Source organism: Pelophylax lessonae, assembly GCF_965119305.1.
Source record: "Pelophylax lessonae genome assembly, chromosome: 1".
NCBI classification, from domain to species: Eukaryota; Metazoa; Chordata; class Amphibia; order Anura; family Ranidae; genus Pelophylax; species Pelophylax lessonae.
Window position 1 is genome coordinate 596,837,160 of NC_138768.1, and position 20,436 is coordinate 596,857,595.

General features: G+C 38.2%; 1 protein-coding gene across 1 annotated transcript in view; it reads right to left on the reverse strand.

Moving 5' to 3' along the window:
- Positions 1-16,585, reverse strand: part of LOC309548685 (uncharacterized protein) — a 127,284-nt gene extending 110,699 nt beyond the window's left edge. Inside the window, exons 1-3 of the mRNA XM_082248647.1 lie at positions 16,452-16,585; positions 3,000-3,101; positions 548-689 (exon numbers count right to left, since the gene is read on the reverse strand). Coding sequence (XP_082104773.1) covers positions 548-689; positions 3,000-3,101; positions 16,452-16,469 — 262 coding nt within the window. The 5' untranslated portion in view covers positions 16,470-16,585. The remainder of the gene's footprint in view (positions 1-547; positions 690-2,999; positions 3,102-16,451) is intronic.
- Between the last annotated feature and the right edge of the window lie 3,851 nt (positions 16,586-20,436).

Below are 20,436 nucleotides of genomic sequence, written 5' to 3' on the forward strand. Positions count from 1 at the left end.
TGTATCATAATTTCCATTAAATTTGGGAAAACCCAAAAAAATGACCTTGCTATAGATGTAGGCCATTAGTGTACTTCCTGCCACAAAACTCCCAGAGGTTCTAAGACATTTCCAGATGATTCAAACCCCATGTGCCCTCTCTTCCCTGTCGCAGTAGCTTTGAGCTCAGTGTTGATGAGATGGAGAAGATAGTGCATGTGATGATAGGGGTGATAGGGGTGAGCACTAACACCTGGAAGTATCTTAGTAATGTCCCAGCAACAAGGCAGAATTATGTCATCTCTTGGAGTTTTTTGGCCAGGCCAGGCACTTAAATAGCCTACACCTATAGCAAGGGCACCATCCAACTTAAGTTAGAACTTTACAGTTTGTTTTTATCTACAGATGACCCCTACCTGCATAGGCATAGGTTTTTTAGTAAAGATGAACAGGGATGAGGGACAGAGGGATTTAGTTCCTAAAGGGAAACAGTCCCTCTAATTGAGCTTTACAAATCTGTTTACCTTTAAGCTACATTTATGCTTTCAGAAAGTTAAAAAGAAAATACCTGGTTTTAGACCAGTTACACCTTTTCCAACACTTTCAATTATTCCAGCTCCTTCATGGCCCAAAATAACCGGAAAATTCACACCTCCTATATCACCCTGGAGAGCGTGGTCATCTGTCCGACATATTCCTGTGCTTACCATCTAAGGATAAAAGAAACCAAAAATAAAAAATATAGGATTTAGAAAAAAGAGAAAAATGTGATTACTGAATGAATGCAAATCAGAGAACAACCTTGTATTTTAGCAGCTGTGGTTAAATACTGATTTAAAGAAGGGAGTACACTGCACAATAGGGAGTCCACTGATGGTAACAGACTTGGGTGAGGGAGGAAGGAGAACCTGGTGTCCAGAAAAATGCAACTTTTGATGTAAAGTTCTCAAAAAGTTTATTAAACATGTACATCAAGAAAAGAATCACCCTCCCCTTTAAAAGAATCACATTTTGTTGCTTTGCAGCCTGAAATGAAGACAGACACAGTTGTTGTTTTAGCCAGCTGTAATTACTAGTGCTTATAACATCCAAGTGTATATAACACCAAATGTCAGAAAAAAACGAAATAAAAAAAAAAAAATCAAAAACAAAATCAGTGAGTTGGATATATGATCACCCCCCCCCCCCCTTATGTCAGTATTTTACTAACCACTTCTGGACCGGAAGGTTTTACCCCCTTAATGACCAGGCCATTTTTTACGATACGGCACTGCTTTACTTTAACGGACAATTGCGTGGTCATGCGACGCTGTGCCCAAAAAAAAATTGATGTTCTTTTTTTCCCACAAATAGAGATTTCTTTTAGTGGTATTTGATCACCTCTGCGGTTTTTATTTTTTGCTCTATAAACAAAAAAAGAGCAACAATTCTGAAAAAAAATAAATAATATTTTTTACTTTCTGCTATATAACATTCCCAATAAAAAAAAATTTAAAAATCAAATTTTTTTTATCATTTTAGGCCAATATGTAATCTGCTACATATTCTTGGTAAAAAAAATCCCAATAAGCATATATTGATTGGTTTGCGCAAAAGTTATCGCGTCTACAAACTAGGGGAAAGATTTATGTCATTTTTATTTATTTATTTTTTTACTCGTAATGGCAGTGATATTCGATTTTTAGCGGGACTGCGACTTGGCGGCAGACAGATCGGACACCTGACTGACATTTTTGACACTTTTGGGGGGACCAGTGACATTACTACAGTAATCCGTGATAAAAATATGCACTGTTACTGTACTAACAACACTGGCAGGGAAGGGGTTATCACCAGGGGCGACCAAAGGGTTAAATGTGTCCCTAGGGGGTGCTTTCTAACTGTGTGGGGGATGGGCTTGCTGCATGAACACAGAGAGCTGTGTTCCTAAATAAGAGGAACACAGAATCCCTGTGTTCATTACTGACAAAACAGTGGTCTGCCGCGTTTACAACGACAGACCACCATTCTGTCTCCATGGGAAGCGATCGCGGGTACCTGGTGGCAACCGTGGCCGCCGGACCTACTGATTGGCTCCCCCCTGTGGCCAATCGGTGCATGTGCGCGCCCCCACTAGCGGCTCCGTGAAGCAACGTATATGTACGTCATTTTGAGGGACAGAGCCGACCGGCAAGTGGTTAAACAACCTTTTGCTTTAATTACAGCCTTTAGTCTGTTGGGATATGTCACTACTAATATTGCACATCTACACTTTGCAGAACTGCTCAAGTTCAGTTAAATTTGATGGTGACTGTTTGTGAACTGCAGTCTTCAAGTCATTCCACAGAGTTTCAATGGGGTTTAAGTCTGGGCTCTGACTAGGCCATGCAAGGACATTCACCTTTTTCTCATTCAACCACTGTGTGGTCATTTTTGCATGTGTCCCATGGAAAACTTTCTGGCAGAGGTTAGCAGATTTTCCTCAAGAATTTTATAGTATTTTGCCCCATCCATTTTTCCTCCTATCCTGAGAGGTGCTCCAGTCCCTGCTGGAGAGAAACACCCCCATAGCAGGATATTACCACCTCCATGATTTATTGTAGGATTGGTGTTATTTGGATGGCAAGCTGTATTGGATTTCCGCCAGACATATTGTTTGGTGTTGAGCCTAAATAATTACATTTTAGTCTCATCTGGCCACCTTAAACACACCTTTAATATTCTGAGGCCACATGGAAAAAGGTGTTATGGTAAGAGGAGACTAAATTTCTTCTCACTGAAACGACCATATGGTTGTACCTAAGAGGTGGCAGCCCAAGCCCTCCACCACCACCATCCACCATTGGGCTCAACACACTGGAAGTGATTCTTTCCACAGAGCTACCTACCTACCCAGTAAGTTGAGTGCGATCTCCAGCCCAAACTAGTGGTGGTATCAGGAAGTCCAGCTACAAATTTTACCATAAGTTTTCAACACTAAAAACAGATCACTAGACAAGTATAGGCAACAGTTTAAAAAAATGTAAAAAAGAGAAAACTACCTTAATCCGAACTTCTTCAGCTTTTGGTGGTTGCACCTCGATCTCCTCAAGTGACAGTGGCTTATTTGGGGCCCAAGCCACGGCCGCTTTGCATTTTATAACCTATTAACAAAACATACATTCAACTAATGAGATCAGTACAGGTGCTGTTTTTATCTATGGTACTACAAGAAATTGGTGGGTTTATTCACTTCAATAATACTAAAATGCACATATTTTATACAACAAAGGCACTTAGAGCATGATGAATTGTCATTAATTAGGCACTAAACATTTTTGCTGTTATCCTCACCCCATTACAGTATATCTCATTACTGAATGATGATTTTTTGTTTTTTTTTCTCCTAAAATTGATCCTTTAGCATGAATATGACATTCATTGTTCTAATTTTCCTATATTCACCTAATTTCCTAATCTATAGTTTACTTTTCTTTAAATTTATTATGCTTTTATAGCATTATAATTAAGTTTTCAATTCTTAAAGGTATTCTTCTGGGTTATGTGGATTTTCTCTCCAGTGAGGGGTTTTGTATGATCTTTTTCTTTTCCTTAGAAGTCGATATGCATCCCATTTTTTGCAGTCGATTACAAGATTATTAGTTCATATGTATAATATACAACTGAAGCCACCAGTTCTTTATTGCTGGCAATACTAACATCTAAAAAGAACATATTGCATCTCAGTCTCCAACAGACATAGTTACGATAAAGAGCCGCCAATGGTTTCAAACTGCTAGAGGAGACTTGTTTGCAGTAAATAGGAATATAAAGTTAAAATTAACGCTTTAAAGCCCTGTAATTTTGAATTACCACTCATTATTTTTTTTAAATCATTTTTCTCTTGCAGCTTTTGCAGTAAAATAATACCTGAGAATCCAGCCAGTAAGGTATTTATTCAGGTACCTCCTATTATGCAACACTCTGTTCCTGTCCCCCAGTTGTGCTCCTGCATTGTCACCCTGTTACACGTAGTTCTAATAGAGACTGCGAGTGGCTATTTTAAACTTTCTTTTTTTATTAAAATGTTGTCATAAAATAGACAAACAAATAACAAAAACATTGATAAAAATGTGACATGACATCAACATTCCAGAAAGAAGGATTAAGGCAGCATATGTATCAAGAAAATAATACAATAGGCCATAACGTCCACAAAGTAATCCAGAAGACCAAAAAAAGTGAGTCAGCCAGATAAAATATACATCAATGATAACACAGCGGTACAACAATGAAAACCATCTTATTTGAGAAGAGAAAAACCAACTGAACTATCAAGCTATATTGTGGTGGAAAGTGGACAAAAAGAATTTGCCAACTTATACAAAATCATAAATAGCTGCCCTAAGGCTGGCCATACACAATTTTCCTATTCAATTTTCTTTAGATTTACCTTCAACTATGTAATGCAAGAGCCTGCCTTGCTGCAAACACACTGAAAGTGTTTAGGTTTGACCTCAAATTATATGTTTTTGGTAAAACTAAAGGAAAATTGAATAAGAAAATTGTATAATGTATGACCAGCCTAAGAGTGTCACAAAAAAGAGAAGGTCAAGAAGGAAAAGACAAAAAGAGACGAGAGGTTAATGGTAACATACACTCTACCAGGCACCCCTAATAAGCCTCACACCAACCAAAACACCCCGAACATGGCACTTTATTGTCGTGCTTCCCAAAGATTCCAAGGATGCCTACTATTGAATTGAGAAAGTCTATTGCAAGTGGTTATTTTAACACAGAGGTATGGTCCACTGTTGTCATCAGGAAGCCTGTCCTGAGAAATGCAATGCAGCATCACTGAAGTGTGTGTGTGTTTAGAAAGGTCATGGCTGCAAAGGTGATGCAGGATATCAGTAGTATGAATGTGAATGTGACATTCCCTACATATTTCCCACATAGTCACAGAAAACCTTTACATTGCATATTCACCATTGTGAATCTGCATTTTTTGAATCTGCATGTTTTAAAGTGCAGGGAATGAAGAAAACTGTCTATTTGGCATATTGTAGTAATATAATCCTTGTATCCCATAATTGCTGCACAAAAAATATTTATAATAATAGCATAAAAGATATGTAATTTGATGAAAAACTAGGCTGTTGATTTTATTAAAAATATGCATAACAGATTTCGATCATATATTAACCACCCTTGTTGTAAACAAATAAATGTTTTTTTTTTTATTATAAGTCATGGGAATACATTTTATAAAATCTATATTTTTTGCATACAATGCACACAGTGTTTAGTATTAAAGCCCTCTGTTTCTCATGAATAGGTGTTGTATCTCTATCTCAAATGGCTCCATTTACCACAGTGTTAAAATGCTGCAAACAAAATCTGCAAGATAATCTCTCTTTTTAATTAGCCAAGGTGATCTTTCTATACACATAAAAAAATTTCCAATGGCAAATCATATAATGTAAGTTTTCTGAATTACCTCCTATTTCCAAAGAAAAGTTGGAAAACGGCGCTACCTAACGCATGTGCAAAGATGCGGGTGAAGAGGAAAAAAGTGCTTAGTGCGTACAAAGTGACATATAGATAGTTGTGTACATAGGTCAATATATATAAAACTTAGGCCAAGACAATAAATAAATAAATGAATAAAAGAAAGAAAGCGAAGTGTGGTAAAAATGTATGTTAAAAGATGTATATTAAATCAATACTATAGTGATTTCCAATAGGTACTGCTGAGTAAGTGATAATTAATACAATAATTAAATAGGTGAATAATGTAGAATAAATACTGTTGAATAAATAATATTAGGTAAAAAAACGCTCAATGTATTGGTTATAAATCGATCTTAAATCAAAGGAGCAGTGAGGATACTAATTGTATACCTTTTGGGATGTAGTTCTCCAGTTTAAACACTAGGTGTCACACTTACCCTAAGACCACAGATGTTAGGTATATGAGCCAAAAGACAGGATGTAGGTGAGATCCTCAAACCTGTCTACTGACGGTCCCCTCGGACCCAAAAAGATCCCATCTGGGTACAAAAGGGAGAAAAGAGAGAAGCTACTCAGTGTGATAAGTGTGGATCGGGTATACAATGTGATAGTAGCGACTCACGCTTGGGTAGATGCAGCAGATCCCTTCAGATATTGGCAGTCTGCGCCAAGGAAGCTCCTGCGTTCCAAGCCTCGGCGAGCTGCGGACCGGAAGTGACGTGGGTTTCCGCCCTACGTACGTTTCGTCATAGGACGTCTACGGGGAGCGGTACCCGTCAGTCGACCTCATCGTCCAGAAATAGCCAGAGTCATCCCCTCAGCCAATCATTCGCCCTGATACACATCTGAGGATGATTGTATGGAAATGGAAAAAATGGTGGAGTGTACAGGTTTATTATGGGATGTCTCTCTAGGCTATAGTGATCATCATAATAGATCATGCTGCCATCTAGTAGATCAATTTTGAGTTACAAGAATATAAGAAAAAAATTTTTTTATTAAGAACGAATATGTGTAAAAAAATTCCGTAAAAATAATGTATGCAAGAAGAGGAAAATAAAAAATAGAAAATAAAATTAAAATTAAAAATGGGCATCAGACGTTTATTTAAATGTGTTTAATAAGGAAAAAATATAGAGGTGATCGAAAAAGTGTTTTGTGAGACATAAGGGTCCCAAAGGAACATTAGTGATAATCTGACCACAAGAAATAATATTGAAGATAAAAAAATAATAATAATTTTAGTGTTAACGTCGATATATATATGAGTGTGTGAGTATATCCAATTAAAACATTGGTGAAAAGAATAGATGAATAGTATTAGTGGAGTGAAAAAGATGTGTAAGAAATACACCCGTGAAATATTTATGGCTATAAAGAAGTGTGGGAAAAAAAGTATAAAAAAATACTCATGAACTGAGGTTAAAAACATCCAGTTTGGAAATAACGTGTCCAATTACATTCTGAGGTGACAACAGAGGTCCACCCAAGGGGGAAATATAATAGTTATTCCTTAGAAAGCTTAAAATGTGGAGTGATGTTGGATGAGAAGGTCAAAAAAAATTTCATAAAAATAAAAATAAAAATAGGAGTGGATATCATATGTAAGGTAATAAGATAATAAATAAATTGATGCGTTGACTTCCATATCTCTCCAGAGATGGTAATCTTGATAGTAAGGAGAATTGATGTTTAAGCAAAAAAAATTCTAAAAAGGTTAAAAACATTTAGGAGGCGTTAAACAGTCATTTATCAGATAGGTGAAGATCCTCAACATAAATGATGGTATATTAATATTACCCAGATGTTAAATGAGGAGGCTAAAAAGAGGATGTTGGATGAGAAGGCTAGAAAAAATCCGCATCACAAATGACGTAAAATCCATAAGAAATATCTAAAAAAATCCAAAAAATAGAGATGCGTATCGAAAAAGGAAGAAGGCGTGTGGGAACAGGCTTAAAAAATACATATATAAAACATATGTAAAAACATATGTAAAAAATATATGTCAAGAAATATAAAAATATAAAAATCACACGTAAAGGATATCATAAAATGTCAGTAAAAAGGGGAAGTAAAAACAAAAAGTAAGAAAACAGAACCAAAGGAGGTTAAATCTTGAGGTAAAATCCAAAAGGAATAAAAATGAGTCATGTGTCTGTGATAAAACAATTTAAATCAATGTCGGCATTTAATCCCTCAGGACGGAGAGAACGCATTAAGAAAATCCATTTAGTTTCATTTTTTGATACCATTCTTCTCTTGTTGCTGCCTCTCCAATCGTTTTTTATTTTATCGATTCCATAAAAAATCATTCCTGTTGGATTCTGTGCATGAACCTCTTTAAAGTGTCTTGATAGAGTGTGTTTTTCAAATCCCTTTTTGATGTTCTTTATGTGTTCTCTAATTCTTACGAAGAGGGGTCGTGTGGTTCTTCCGACATATTGTAATTTGCAAGGGCATTCCACCACATATGTGACATGTGTACTCGTACATGTGATGGTGTCTTTAATTTTATACTCTGTGCCCGTGACATTGGATTTGAAACTTTTTATTTTTTTCTGTTGTTTCCTGTTGTTTCTGCAAGGGAGACATTTCTGACATCGGAAGAAACCATTGATGGCTGTGGGTAATAGGATCTTTTTGGGTGGATTAATTACATTATGCACAATTTTATCTCTTAGGGTAGGAGCTCGGCGGTAGATAAATGATGGTCTTGTGGGCAAAAATTGCTTGAGAGTTTTATCTGCTCTGAGAATAGGCCAGTGTTTTCTGATAATTTTTTCCATATCTTTATGTTGCTTGTTGAAGCCTGTAATAAATGCATACTCAAAGCTGTTACCGTTGTTTTTCTTTCTATTGTTATTTTCCGTGATTAAGTCCTCTCTTTTCATTTTCCTGACCAACTGTTTAATATGTTCAAGTTCCTTCTTCTTGTAGCCCTTTTCTAAAAATCTGGTTATTAGTATATCGGCCTGGTTGTCGAAGTCGTGTATGTCACTACAATTCCTCCTAATTCGTAGTAATTGGCCTTTGGGTATATTGCCTAGCCATCGTTGGTGGTGGCAGCTTCGTGTAGGTATGTACCCATTCTTATCTGTTTTTTTGAAGAAGGTTTTGCTTTGTAACTTACCATCCTTTTTAAAGAGCTCCAAATCTAGATAAGCGATTTTATTGAGGTCCCAGTTTCCCGTGAACGTAATTCCATATCCGTTATCACTAATCTCATCAAAGAAAACTTGTAATGATTCTGGGGTACCTCGCCATATTAAAATGATATCATCAATATATCTTCGATAAAACTTTAAAAAAGGTCTATCTACACTAAAAACTTGCTCCTCCTCCCACTTTTGCATAAAAATATTGGCCACACTGGGGGCATATCTGGCCCCCATGGCTACTCCCTTTGTTTGTACAAAATATTGTCCCTTGTACCAAAAGTAATTCGAATCCATCGCCATTTCAAGTCCCTCTAAAATAAAGTGCAATTGTGCCTGTTTAAAATCGGTAAAATTACTCAGCGCCCACTCTACAGCATCTAAGCCATCTTTTTGTATTATGTTAGTATACAGAGAATTGACATCAATTGTAACCAGGATGTCATCATCCGTTACCTCGAGATGTTTTAATTCATGTAACAGCTGTTTGCTGTCTCTGAGGTATGATTTACCCTGGGGTACTAGTGGTTGGATAAATTTATCCAGGTATTCCCCTAATCTGGAGTGGACTGAGTTTATTGCACTTACAATTGGACGCCCCGGTGGCTTTGTTTCATTTTTATGTATTTTGGGGAGGTAATATATAACCGGGGTTCTTGCTGCTTCCAACTTCAAATATTGGGCCTCCTTTTTGTTTAAAATATGCCCTTCCTTCCCTTTCTTTATGTATGTGTCTAAAGCCTTCTCAAATTTTCTCTTTGGATCTCCTTTAAGTTTTTTATATGTGTCTTCTTCCTTGAGGAGCCTTTCCATTTCTTCCTCATATTCCTTTTTATCCAATATAACCAGACCTCCTCCTTTATCCGCTGGTCTTATCACAATTCCCTTCCTCTTTTCCAGTTTTTTGATGGTGTTCCAAGTTTCCTCCTCTTTCCTGTTCCGTATCTTTAAATCTCTTATTTCTTGTTCTACCATTCTTTTGAAAACCTCTAGGTTTTCATTCTGGGGGTTTTTGGGGTTGAATGTTGATTTGTTTCTAAGGGTTGTATGTTTAAATTCCTCATTTTTCGTGTTTGTATTCTTCTCTTTCTTAAGGGCAAAAAATTTTTTTATGTTGAGCTTGCGGATATATTTTTGAAGATCTATGTATGCCTCGAATTTGTCCAAGTTTTTGTTAGGCGCATATTTGAGGCCAAGATCCAAGAGTTTCAGTTCATCCTCATCGAAAGTGACTGTGCTGAGATTAAAAATTCCTTTTCCTAAAAACGTCTTCTTCTTTTTCTTTGTCCCCCCTCGTTTTCCTCTTGGTTTGCGTTTCTTTCTTGTTCCCTGAACCCGTTGTTCTGTTCCCTCCTGTATGGGTGGTAACCTCCTTGTGTTCTGGGTGGATCCCCATCTCTCTCCTGTTGCGATCTGTATGGATGGTATCCTCCTTGTGTTGTGGGTGGTTCCCAGTCTCTCCCCTGGTAGGGTCTCCTTCCGTTGTCCCTCCAATTCATGTTGCGTCCCCTCTGTGGTCTGTGTCCTCCATGTGTTCCACCTGGGTGGTCGCGTCTCGGGGGTGGTGGTCTCCAGTTGTTCCTCTGGTTGTCCCAAAAATTTGGATTCCTTTGTGGGCCTCCAAAATTTCTTGGGGGTCTGCCTCTGTTCCCTCTCGGAAAAAAATCCCTTCTGGTGAATGGTTCTCTGTATTCGTATTGTTCCTCATTGTGATAGTCGAGAGGGGAAAACCTATTGTAGGTATCAACCCGATATTGATTGTGGGTAGGCGTTCTATCGTAATGTACATTCGGTTGTGGGCCATTTCTTGGCGGTCTTGGTTCAGTGGTCTGTTCATAAGGTGGTCTTCCCAAATTTCCCGGTGTTCTGGGAGTCATAGGGGTCACAGGAGTAGTGACCTCCATCCATGTATCATCATCCTCATCCTCAATTTCAGACGGTTCCCTTGATACTAAGTGGACAGGGTCCACACTAGTGCCTAAACCATTGTACAATTCATCGGATTGCCATTTATAGACTGTGTTGTTTCTATAGTCTAGAATGTCCCTCTTATATTTCTTCTGTTTTTTAGCTTGTATGGTTTTATCATATTTTTCTACAGCTTCTTGCAGCGCTTTTTCTTTATTTTTATACTCATTGGTTTCAGAATAAGGTGCCAATTGTTCCTTAATTTGTATAATCGTGTTTTCGATCTTTTTGAGTTTGTATTGCCTCCTCTTGATTATTAAAGTCAGCAGTTCTTTTTCACTTCTATTAAAGAAACCATACCATTGTTCCAGGAGACCAGGGTCTGTGATGTGGTCATTGGGGGATATGTCCCATCTAAGCCTCCTAGGTGCTATACCTTCCTTGGTGTATTTTTCCAATGTGGCAATGTCCCACCAGACCCTCAGTTGTTTTTCCATATTCTGTTTTAACTCTTTAAAAGATCCTTCCATGTCTTGCCTTTGTATTATGGTCTCCTGGTCAAAAATTTCCTCTATATTTACTGCTCTGGAGTTCATATACTTAAAAATATCCATTGCTGCTAGGTTGTAGTGACAAAGTCACTCAATAAGTTATAAAGGGGGGTTGTGAGAACCAGCGCTATGGATAAGAACTGACAGGCAGTAAATATATATAAGGTTGCAGCCACCAACCGAACCCCTAAGAAACTTAGGGGCAGGAATATAGTGTGGGGGTGAATAGTTGGAAAACGGCGCTACCTAACGCATGTGCAAAGATGCGGGTGAAGAGGAAAAAAGTGCTTAGTGCGTACAAAGTGACATATAGATAGTTGTGTACATAGGTCAATATATATAAAACTTAGGCCAAGACAATAAATAAATAAATGAATAAAAGAAAGAAAGCGAAGTGTGGTAAAAATGTATGTTAAAAGATGTATATTAAATCAATACTATAGTGATTTCCAATAGGTACTGCTGAGTAAGTGATAATTAATACAATAATTAAATAGGTGAATAATGTAGAATAAATACTGTTGAATAAATAATATTAGGTAAAAAAACGCTCAATGTATTGGTTATAAATCGATCTTAAATCAAAGGAGCAGTGAGGATACTAATTGTATACCTTTTGGGATGTAGTTCTCCAGTTTAAACACTAGGTGTCACACTTACCCTAAGACCACAGATGTTAGGTATATGAGCCAAAAGACAGGATGTAGGTGAGATCCTCAAACCTGTCTACTGACGGTCCCCTCGGACCCAAAAAGATCCCATCTGGGTACAAAAGGGAGAAAAGAGAGAAGCTACTCAGTGTGATAAGTGTGGATCGGGTATACAATGTGATAGTAGCGACTCACGCTTGGGTAGATGCAGCAGATCCCTTCAGATATTGGCAGTCTGCGCCAAGGAAGCTCCTGCGTTCCAAGCCTCGGCGAGCTGCGGACCGGAAGTGACGTGGGTTTCCGCCCTACGTACGTTTCGTCATAGGACGTCTACGGGGAGCGGTACCCGTCAGTCGACCTCATCGTCCAGAAATAGCCAGAGTCATCCCCTCAGCCAATCATTCGCCCTGATACACATCTGAGGATGATTGTATGGAAATGGAAAAAATGGTGGAGTGTACAGGTTTATTATGGGATGTCTCTCTAGGCTATAGTGATCATCATAATAGATCATGCTGCCATCTAGTAGATCAATTTTGAGTTACAAGAATATAAGAAAAAAATTTTTTTATTAAGAACGAATATGTGTAAAAAAATTCCGTAAAAATAATGTATGCAAGAAGAGGAAAATAAAAAATAGAAAATAAAATTAAAATTAAAAATGGGCATCAGACGTTTATTTAAATGTGTTTAATAAGGAAAAAATATAGAGGTGATCGAAAAAGTGTTTTGTGAGACATAAGGGTCCCAAAGGAACATTAGTGATAATCTGACCACAAGAAATAATATTGAAGATAAAAAAATAATAATAATTTTAGTGTTAACGTCGATATATATATGAGTGTACAATGATTGTTCCTCATTGTGATAGTCGAGAGGGGAAAACCTATTGTAGGTATCAACCCGATATTGATTGTGGGTAGGCGTTCTATCGTAATGTACATTCGGTTGTGGGCCATTTCTTGGCGGTCTTGGTTCAGTGGTCTGTTCATAAGGTGGTCTTCCCAAATTTCCCGGTGTTCTGGGAGTCATAGGGGTCACAGGAGTAGTGACCTCCATCCATGTATCATCATCCTCATCCTCAATTTCAGACGGTTCCCTTGATACTAAGTGGACAGGGTCCACACTAGTGCCTAAACCATTGTACAATTCATCGGATTGCCATTTATAGACTGTGTTGTTTCTATAGTCTAGAATGTCCCTCTTATATTTCTTCTGTTTTTTAGCTTGTATGGTTTTATCATATTTTTGTACAGCTTCTTGCAGCGCTTTTTCTTTATTTTTATACTCATTGGTTTCAGAATAAGGTGCCAATTGTTCCTTAATTTGTATAATCGTGTTTTCGATCTTTTTGAGTTTGTATTGCCTCCTCTTGATTATTAAAGTCAGCAGTTCTTTTTCACTTCTATTAAAGAAACCATACCATTGTTCCAGGAGACCAGGGTCTGTGATGTGGTCATTGGGGGATATGTCCCATCTAAGCCTCCTAGGTGCTATACCTTCCTTGGTGTATTTTTCCAATGTGGCAATGTCCCACCAGACCCTCAGTTGTTTTTCCATATTCTGTTTTAACTCTTTAAAAGATCCTTCCATGTCTTGCCTTTGTATTATGGTCTCCTGGTCAAAAATTTCCTCTATATTTACTGCTCTGGAGTTCATATACTTAAAAATATCCATTGCTGCTAGTTGTAGTGACAAAGTCACTCAATAAGTTATAAAGGGGGGTTGTGAGAACCAGCGCTATGGATAAGAACTGACAGGCAGTAAATATATATAAGGTTGCAGCCACCAACCGAACCCCTAAGAAACTTAGGGGCAGGAATATAGTGTGGGGGTGAATTCCCCTTTTTACTGACATTTTATGATATCCTTTACGTGTGATTTTTATATTTTTATATTTCTTGACATATATTTTTTACATATGTTTTTACATATGTTTTATATATGTATTTTTTAAGCCTGTTCCCACACGCCTTCTTCCTTTTTCGATACGCATCTCTATTTTTTGGATTTTTTTAGATATTTCTTATGGATTTTACGTCATTTGTGATGCGGATTTTTTCTAGCCTTCTCATCCAACATCCTCTTTTTAGCCTCCTCATTTAACATCTGGGTAATATTAATATACCATCATTTATGTTGAGGATCTTCACCTATCTGATAAATGACTGTTTAACGCCTCCTAAATGTTTTTAACCTTTTTAGAATTTTTTTTGCTTAAACATCAATTCTCCTTACTATCAAGATTACCATCTCTGGAGAGATATGGAAGTCAACGCATCAATTTATTTATTATCTTATTACCTTACATATGATATCCACTCCTATTTTTATTTTTATTTTTATGAAATTTTTTTTGACCTTCTCATCCAACATCACTCCACATTTTAAGCTTTCTAAGGAATAACTATTATATTTCCCCCTTGGGTGGACCTCTGTTGTCACCTCAGAATGTAATTGGACACGTTATTTCCAAACTGGATGTTTTTAACCTCAGTTCATGAGTATTTTTTTATACTTTTTTTCCCACACTTCTTTATAGCCATAAATATTTCACGGGTGTATTTCTTACACATCTTTTTCACTCCACTAATACTATTCATCTATTCTTTTCACCAATGTTTTAATTGGATATACTCACACACTCATATATATATCGACGTTAACACTAAAATTATTATTATTTTTTTATCTTCAATATTATTTCTTGTGGTCAGATTATCACTAATGTTCCTTTGGGACCCTTATGTCTCACAAAACACTTTTTCGATCACCTCTATATTTTTTCCTTATTAAACACATTTAAATAAACGTCTGATGCCCATTTTTAATTTTAATTTTATTTTCTATTTTTTATTTTCCTCTTCTTGCATACATTATTTTTACGGAATTTTTTTACACATATTCGTTCTTAATAAAAAAATTTTTTTCTTATATTCTTGTAACTCAAAATTGATCTACTAGATGGCAGCATGATCTATTATGATGATCACTATAGCCTAGAGAGACATCCCATAATAAACCTGTACACTCCACCATTTTTTCCATTTCCATACAATCATCCTCAGATGTGTATCAGGGCGAATGATTGGCTGAGGGGATGACTCTGGCTATTTCTGGACGATGAGGTCGACTGACGGGTACCGCTCCCCGTAGACGTCCTATGACGAAACGTACGTAGGGCGGAAACCCACGTCACTTCCGGTCCGCAGCTCGCCGAGGCTTGGAACGCAGGAGCTTCCTTGGCGCAGACTGCCAATATCTGAAGGGATCTGCTGCATCTACCCAAGCGTGAGTCGCTACTATCACATTGTATACCCGATCCACACTTATCACACTGAGTAGCTTCTCTCTTTTCTCCCTTTTGTACCCAGATGGGATCTTTTTGGGTCCGAGGGGACCGTCAGTAGACAGGTTTGAGGATCTCACCTACATCCTGTCTTTTGGCTCATATACCTAACATCTGTGGTCTTAGGGTAAGTGTGACACCTAGTGTTTAAACTGGAGAACTACATCCCAAAAGGTATACAATTAGTATCCTCACTGCTCCTTTGATTTAAGATCGATTTATAACCAATACATTGAGCGTTTTTTTACCTAATATTATTTATTCAACAGTATTTATTCTACATTATTCACCTATTTAATTATTGTATTAATTATCACTTACTCAGCAGTACCTATTGGAAATCACTATAGTATTGATTTAATATACATCTTTTAACATACATTTTTACCACACTTCGCTTTCTTTCTTTTATTCATTTATTTATTTATTGTCTTGGCCTAAGTTTTATATATATTGACCTATGTACACAACTATCTATATGTCACTTTGTACGCACTAAGCACTTTTTTCCTCTTCACCCGCATCTTTGCACATGCGTTAGGTAGCGCCGTTTTCCAACTATTCACCCCCACACTATATTCCTGCCCCTAAGTTTCTTAGGGGTTCGGTTGGTGGCTGCAACCTTATATATATTTACTGCCTGTCAGTTCTTATCCATAGCGCTGGTTCTCACAACCCCCCTTTATTTCCAAAGAAAGACATAATAAAATATTATATATTCTGTGCTAGTTATAAATATTATTTTTTCCTTTATTTTCTCCTGGTGATCCAGCCAGCACACATTTCCTGTCTTAGGGTGTCTCCACTTACTGGAGGAGCCACAGGGACTGCATCATTGTCAATCCGGGGAGAGATTTAGATGGATTTGATTTACAAATTAAAGCTGAACTCCAGCTAATAATTTTTAAGCAGATACAGCAACAGTCTTTTTTTTCCTTTAAGACAAGGGTTTTACACAAATTAATAAAAGCTGACCATTGTAAGCTCCTCTGTCAGTGTTTAATGGTTTTTCTCAACCCTCTTACTGACACTTTTGCTGGACAGCTTGGTGTGTTAAAGGGAATTGAAAAACAACAGAATCACCAGGTGAAAAAAAAAGAAAACGGATGCAATCACCACATCAAAGAACTGGTAAGCTTTTGATTTTGGGTTTAATACTATTTTTAACTGGGTTTAATACAAATTCACTGGTGTGAACATTTAATGACATCATCTTCAATGGTTTATGCTTATGGAAAATGTTGCAGGGATAGTGTAAATAATGTACAGTTAATGCCAGCTAGTTTATCAATGGAATCTCCTAAATGTTATAAATATATTTCTAAGAATGGAAAGCAAAAAAATATTAGAGGCATATAATAAAGATAAAAATCAAGTCTCTTACCTTTCCTGCTGTGCTCATTGTTAAATCACACTCTTCTTATCAGCTAGTGAAATGATCATCCAACTTTTCAAGTATTATAAATGCTGCTTTCTAAGGACATGCCTAGTTAATATAAAAAACTTGCTACATATCTTATTGCATAATTCTTCTTATTTGCAAAGAAGACTTTGAATTTTGCTGATAAATCTGTACACATTAGGCAACATTGGCAGACTGGAGTATATTTATTTATTTGTGTATAATTGATTAACCAGATACCTGACAGTCAAAGGTGATACAGATCTGGCTTGACATATTGTAACTGTAACACTGATAATAATTCTTCAGCACATGACTGAATATTTGAAGCAAACTTTACTTTAGCAAATTACCCCATATAGAATCATTGTGTCAATTGGTAATGGAGTACCTTGGAACCACCATCTTAATGTTGTAGTCAATCAACAAATTATCTAATTCTAATTCTAGTGTGCAGGGTGCTAAGTTCAGTGCTCCTTATTTTTCATCTGGAGCTTATGAACACAAATCTATTGAATGATTAAGACCTGTCCATGACACTCAGCAAGCTCATCTGCAGCTTCAATTCCCAGCAGTTTACAGGAAAATGAAATGGTCCAAGATATGAGGAAAGGACAGAGCAGGTACTCCTCTTGGACAAGTCAGAACCTGCATATATTTTTGTGTTCAGTGTTGGAGGACCTTAGATGAAGATCATATGTGCAGACAAAACCTGACCTTCAAAAAAGGTTTTTCGTACTTAAACATGCACACTTAGTTTGCCCTTTCTGTTATCAAGGCAAAAGAAAAAAGAGGGAGAAGATACCTTAACCTCCCTGGCGGTATGATTCTTTTGGATTTTAGGTGCTGAAAGCGGTACCATTATTTTGCATGTAATTCTTGTGAATGAGCAGCCCAAACCAACTGTATACATTTATTATATATATATATATATTTACATAAAAAGTACAGTAAAACTGCAGGAAAGGGCACTGGGGGGCAATGTAATGTGAATTTTTTTTTATTTTGAATGGCATCAGTGTGTTTGGTGTGTTTTACATTTGAATTTGCCGCCGGTTCCACCCCCTGGCGGATGTCACGTCGCCGGAGACGGAAGACGGGGCTCGCAGACGATCGGGAGGAAGCTCCGCCGCCGCATACCGCCCGCATTCTTCGCTGGATCCCGGAGAAAAGGTAAGTAAAACCTCTATCAGGATCCAGCGATCTTCCTAGCGCTACCCCGAGTGTGGCTCGGGGTTACCGCTTTTGGCTCTAAAATCTAACCCCGAGTCACGCTCGGGAATGCCGCTAGGAAGGTTAAGTGCCGGTTCACACTAATACAACTTGTCAGGCGACTTGGTCAGCCTAGCAAGTCGTGCACGGTCGCGGTCATTGAGTAGTACAGGACCGGTTCTAATAGGAGCGACACAAGTCGCTCCGACTTAGAAAAAGGGTCCTGTACTACTTCTGGGCGACCTGGAGGCGACTTGCATTGACTTCCATTATGTGAAGTCCATGCAAGTCGTGCCGAAGTCGCGCTGTACGCGATTTCACAGGTCGCCCCCTAAGTCGGAACGACCTAATGTGAACGGGCTCTTAGGCTCTGGATTATCATGAAGAGAACAATTGCAATTTTAAAAAGTTTTCCTATCTTTTGAATTGATCTTTATCCTCTCCTGAGCACAGTCAGTTGGCGGCACTGATGTTCAGCAACATTCAGGTGTCTAACCCAAAATTTTGGCAGCACCCTGTAGCAGAAGGTCAGCTGGAGGAGCATCAGAGCAAATGTGCCAGTATCTTTAAATTTCAAAATTGTTTTTTTGAAATACAACCAATAATTTCATCATGTGCTTTTCACAGACATAGGGTCCTGAAAAGTGTCGGTTTTGTGAGCTAGTGGCATTTTTTGTGATCCCTCTGGGACATCTACATGATTGGTGGAGGTGTGAGCCTAAAAAGGGCCAAGGATCAGTCTAAGGAAGTACCTGGTATTCACCAGTGCATGAACGGAGGGTGAGGGGGCTTTGCTGCAGGACAGAATCCAGAATGTGGCCACCAATTCAAATAGCAACTGATCTGGAAAAGAAACAGAACACTGTACCAAATCAATAAGCATTCTTTGAAATGAGGGCATGCCAAAGTTCAGAGCAGGCTGGAGAAAAGCATGGTCAGATACAGGGATAAGGTCAATAACCCAAGAGACAGGAACATGAGAACTCAGGGACATTGCATCTCAAGGACATGGGGACATAGGGGCCACCCGGGACGTTAAGCAAGAAACCTGAACAGGAAGTAGGCATTAAGAAAGCTATACTAATTTAGAGGTGAGATAGAGAAGTGGCAACACCTATAGCTTTCAGTCCTGTGCAGTTTGCGCAGTTCTGTGAGGTGAGACCGGACCATATGCTTGTAGAACTACAAGTGACAAAAATGACTAGCACGTTTGTGGAACCACAAGTGGTAGAACATCCTTGCTGCTGATCTGTGAAACCACAAATACCAGATCAGCTGCAAAGCTAAGATTATAGTGGAGTTCAAAGGCGAGACAATAAACAGGGTACTGGGAAAATCCTGACAGGCTAGTTTAAAGTAAAAAGCAAAAGAATAAAAGAAAAAAAAATATAGTAAAAATGCTTGCAATAAGGGTCAGTACAAGTCTGCCACATAGAAAACGATGAACAGAAATTGCAGCGCTAGACAAAACTTATAGAAAATATTTCACATACAAAATAAGTGCTATAGTAATGCAGTCACGAAGTGATGTCCGAAGTGTGTCAGTATTCACTAAAGCAGCAATCCATCTTCAATACCACCACCACAGTGAGTCTTAGCAAAATATACATTAACCAGATTGATGGGCTGCCAGGTGATAAGCAGCAAAAGAGCTCAATTCATTCCACAACTAGGTATCAGTCACAGTTTCCACTGGTGTCCAAAGATCTGGCCAACTCCTTCCTTTATCCTTCACTAGGGGCTGTCATCCACTCATGTTCTCATGAAGTAACATCACACACCATGAATGAAATATAACTCATATTGTAGTATTTATTAAAACAAAATTTCCATAAGCAATAGAGTGACATACAAAATCTATCAACAAACCCACCCACTGAAAGGTTCACAAATAAGATCAGATGTGATGGCGTGATGTTGTGCCCATAGCTCCACCCAACACGTTTCCCACAAATGTGCATCCTTAGGGACCTTAAAGTGAAAAATACAATTTTGTACCAAAAATCCCATACACTATATTGTCAAAAGTATTGTGTCTTTACATGCACATGAACTTTAATGGCATCCTAGTCTTAGTCAGTAGGGTTCAGTATTGAGTTGGCCCACCCTTTGCAGCTATAACGGCCATTGTTCTAGAATCGCATTTGTGAGGTCAGGCTCGATGTTCGACGAGAAGGCCTGGCTTGCAGTCTCCGCTCTAAATCATCCCAAAGGAGTTCTATAGGGTTGAGGTCAGGACTTAGTGCAGGCCAGTCAAGTTCCCCCACCCCAAACTCGCTCATCCATGTCTATATGGACCTTGATATGCACTGGTCCAAATCATTTGGTGGAGGGGGATTATGGTGTGGGATTGTTTTTCAGGGTTTGGACTTGGCCCCCTAGTTCCAGTTAAAGGGAACTCTTAAGGCATGAGCATACCAAGACATTTTGGACAATTTCATGCTCCCAACTTTGTGGGAACACTTTGGGGATGGCCCCTTCCTGTTTTTCCAACATGACTGCGCACCAGTGCATAAATCAGGGTCGATAAAGAGATGGATGAGCGGGTTTGGGGTTGAGGAACTTGACTGGCCTGCACAGAGTCCTGACCTCAACCTGATTAGAACACCTTTGGGATGAATTAGCCAGGCCTTCTATCCAACATCAGTGCCTGACCTCACAAATGCGCTTCTGGAAGAATGGTCAAACATTCCCATAGACATACTCTTAAACCCTGTGGACAGCCTTTGCAGAAGAGTTGAAGCTGTTATAGCTG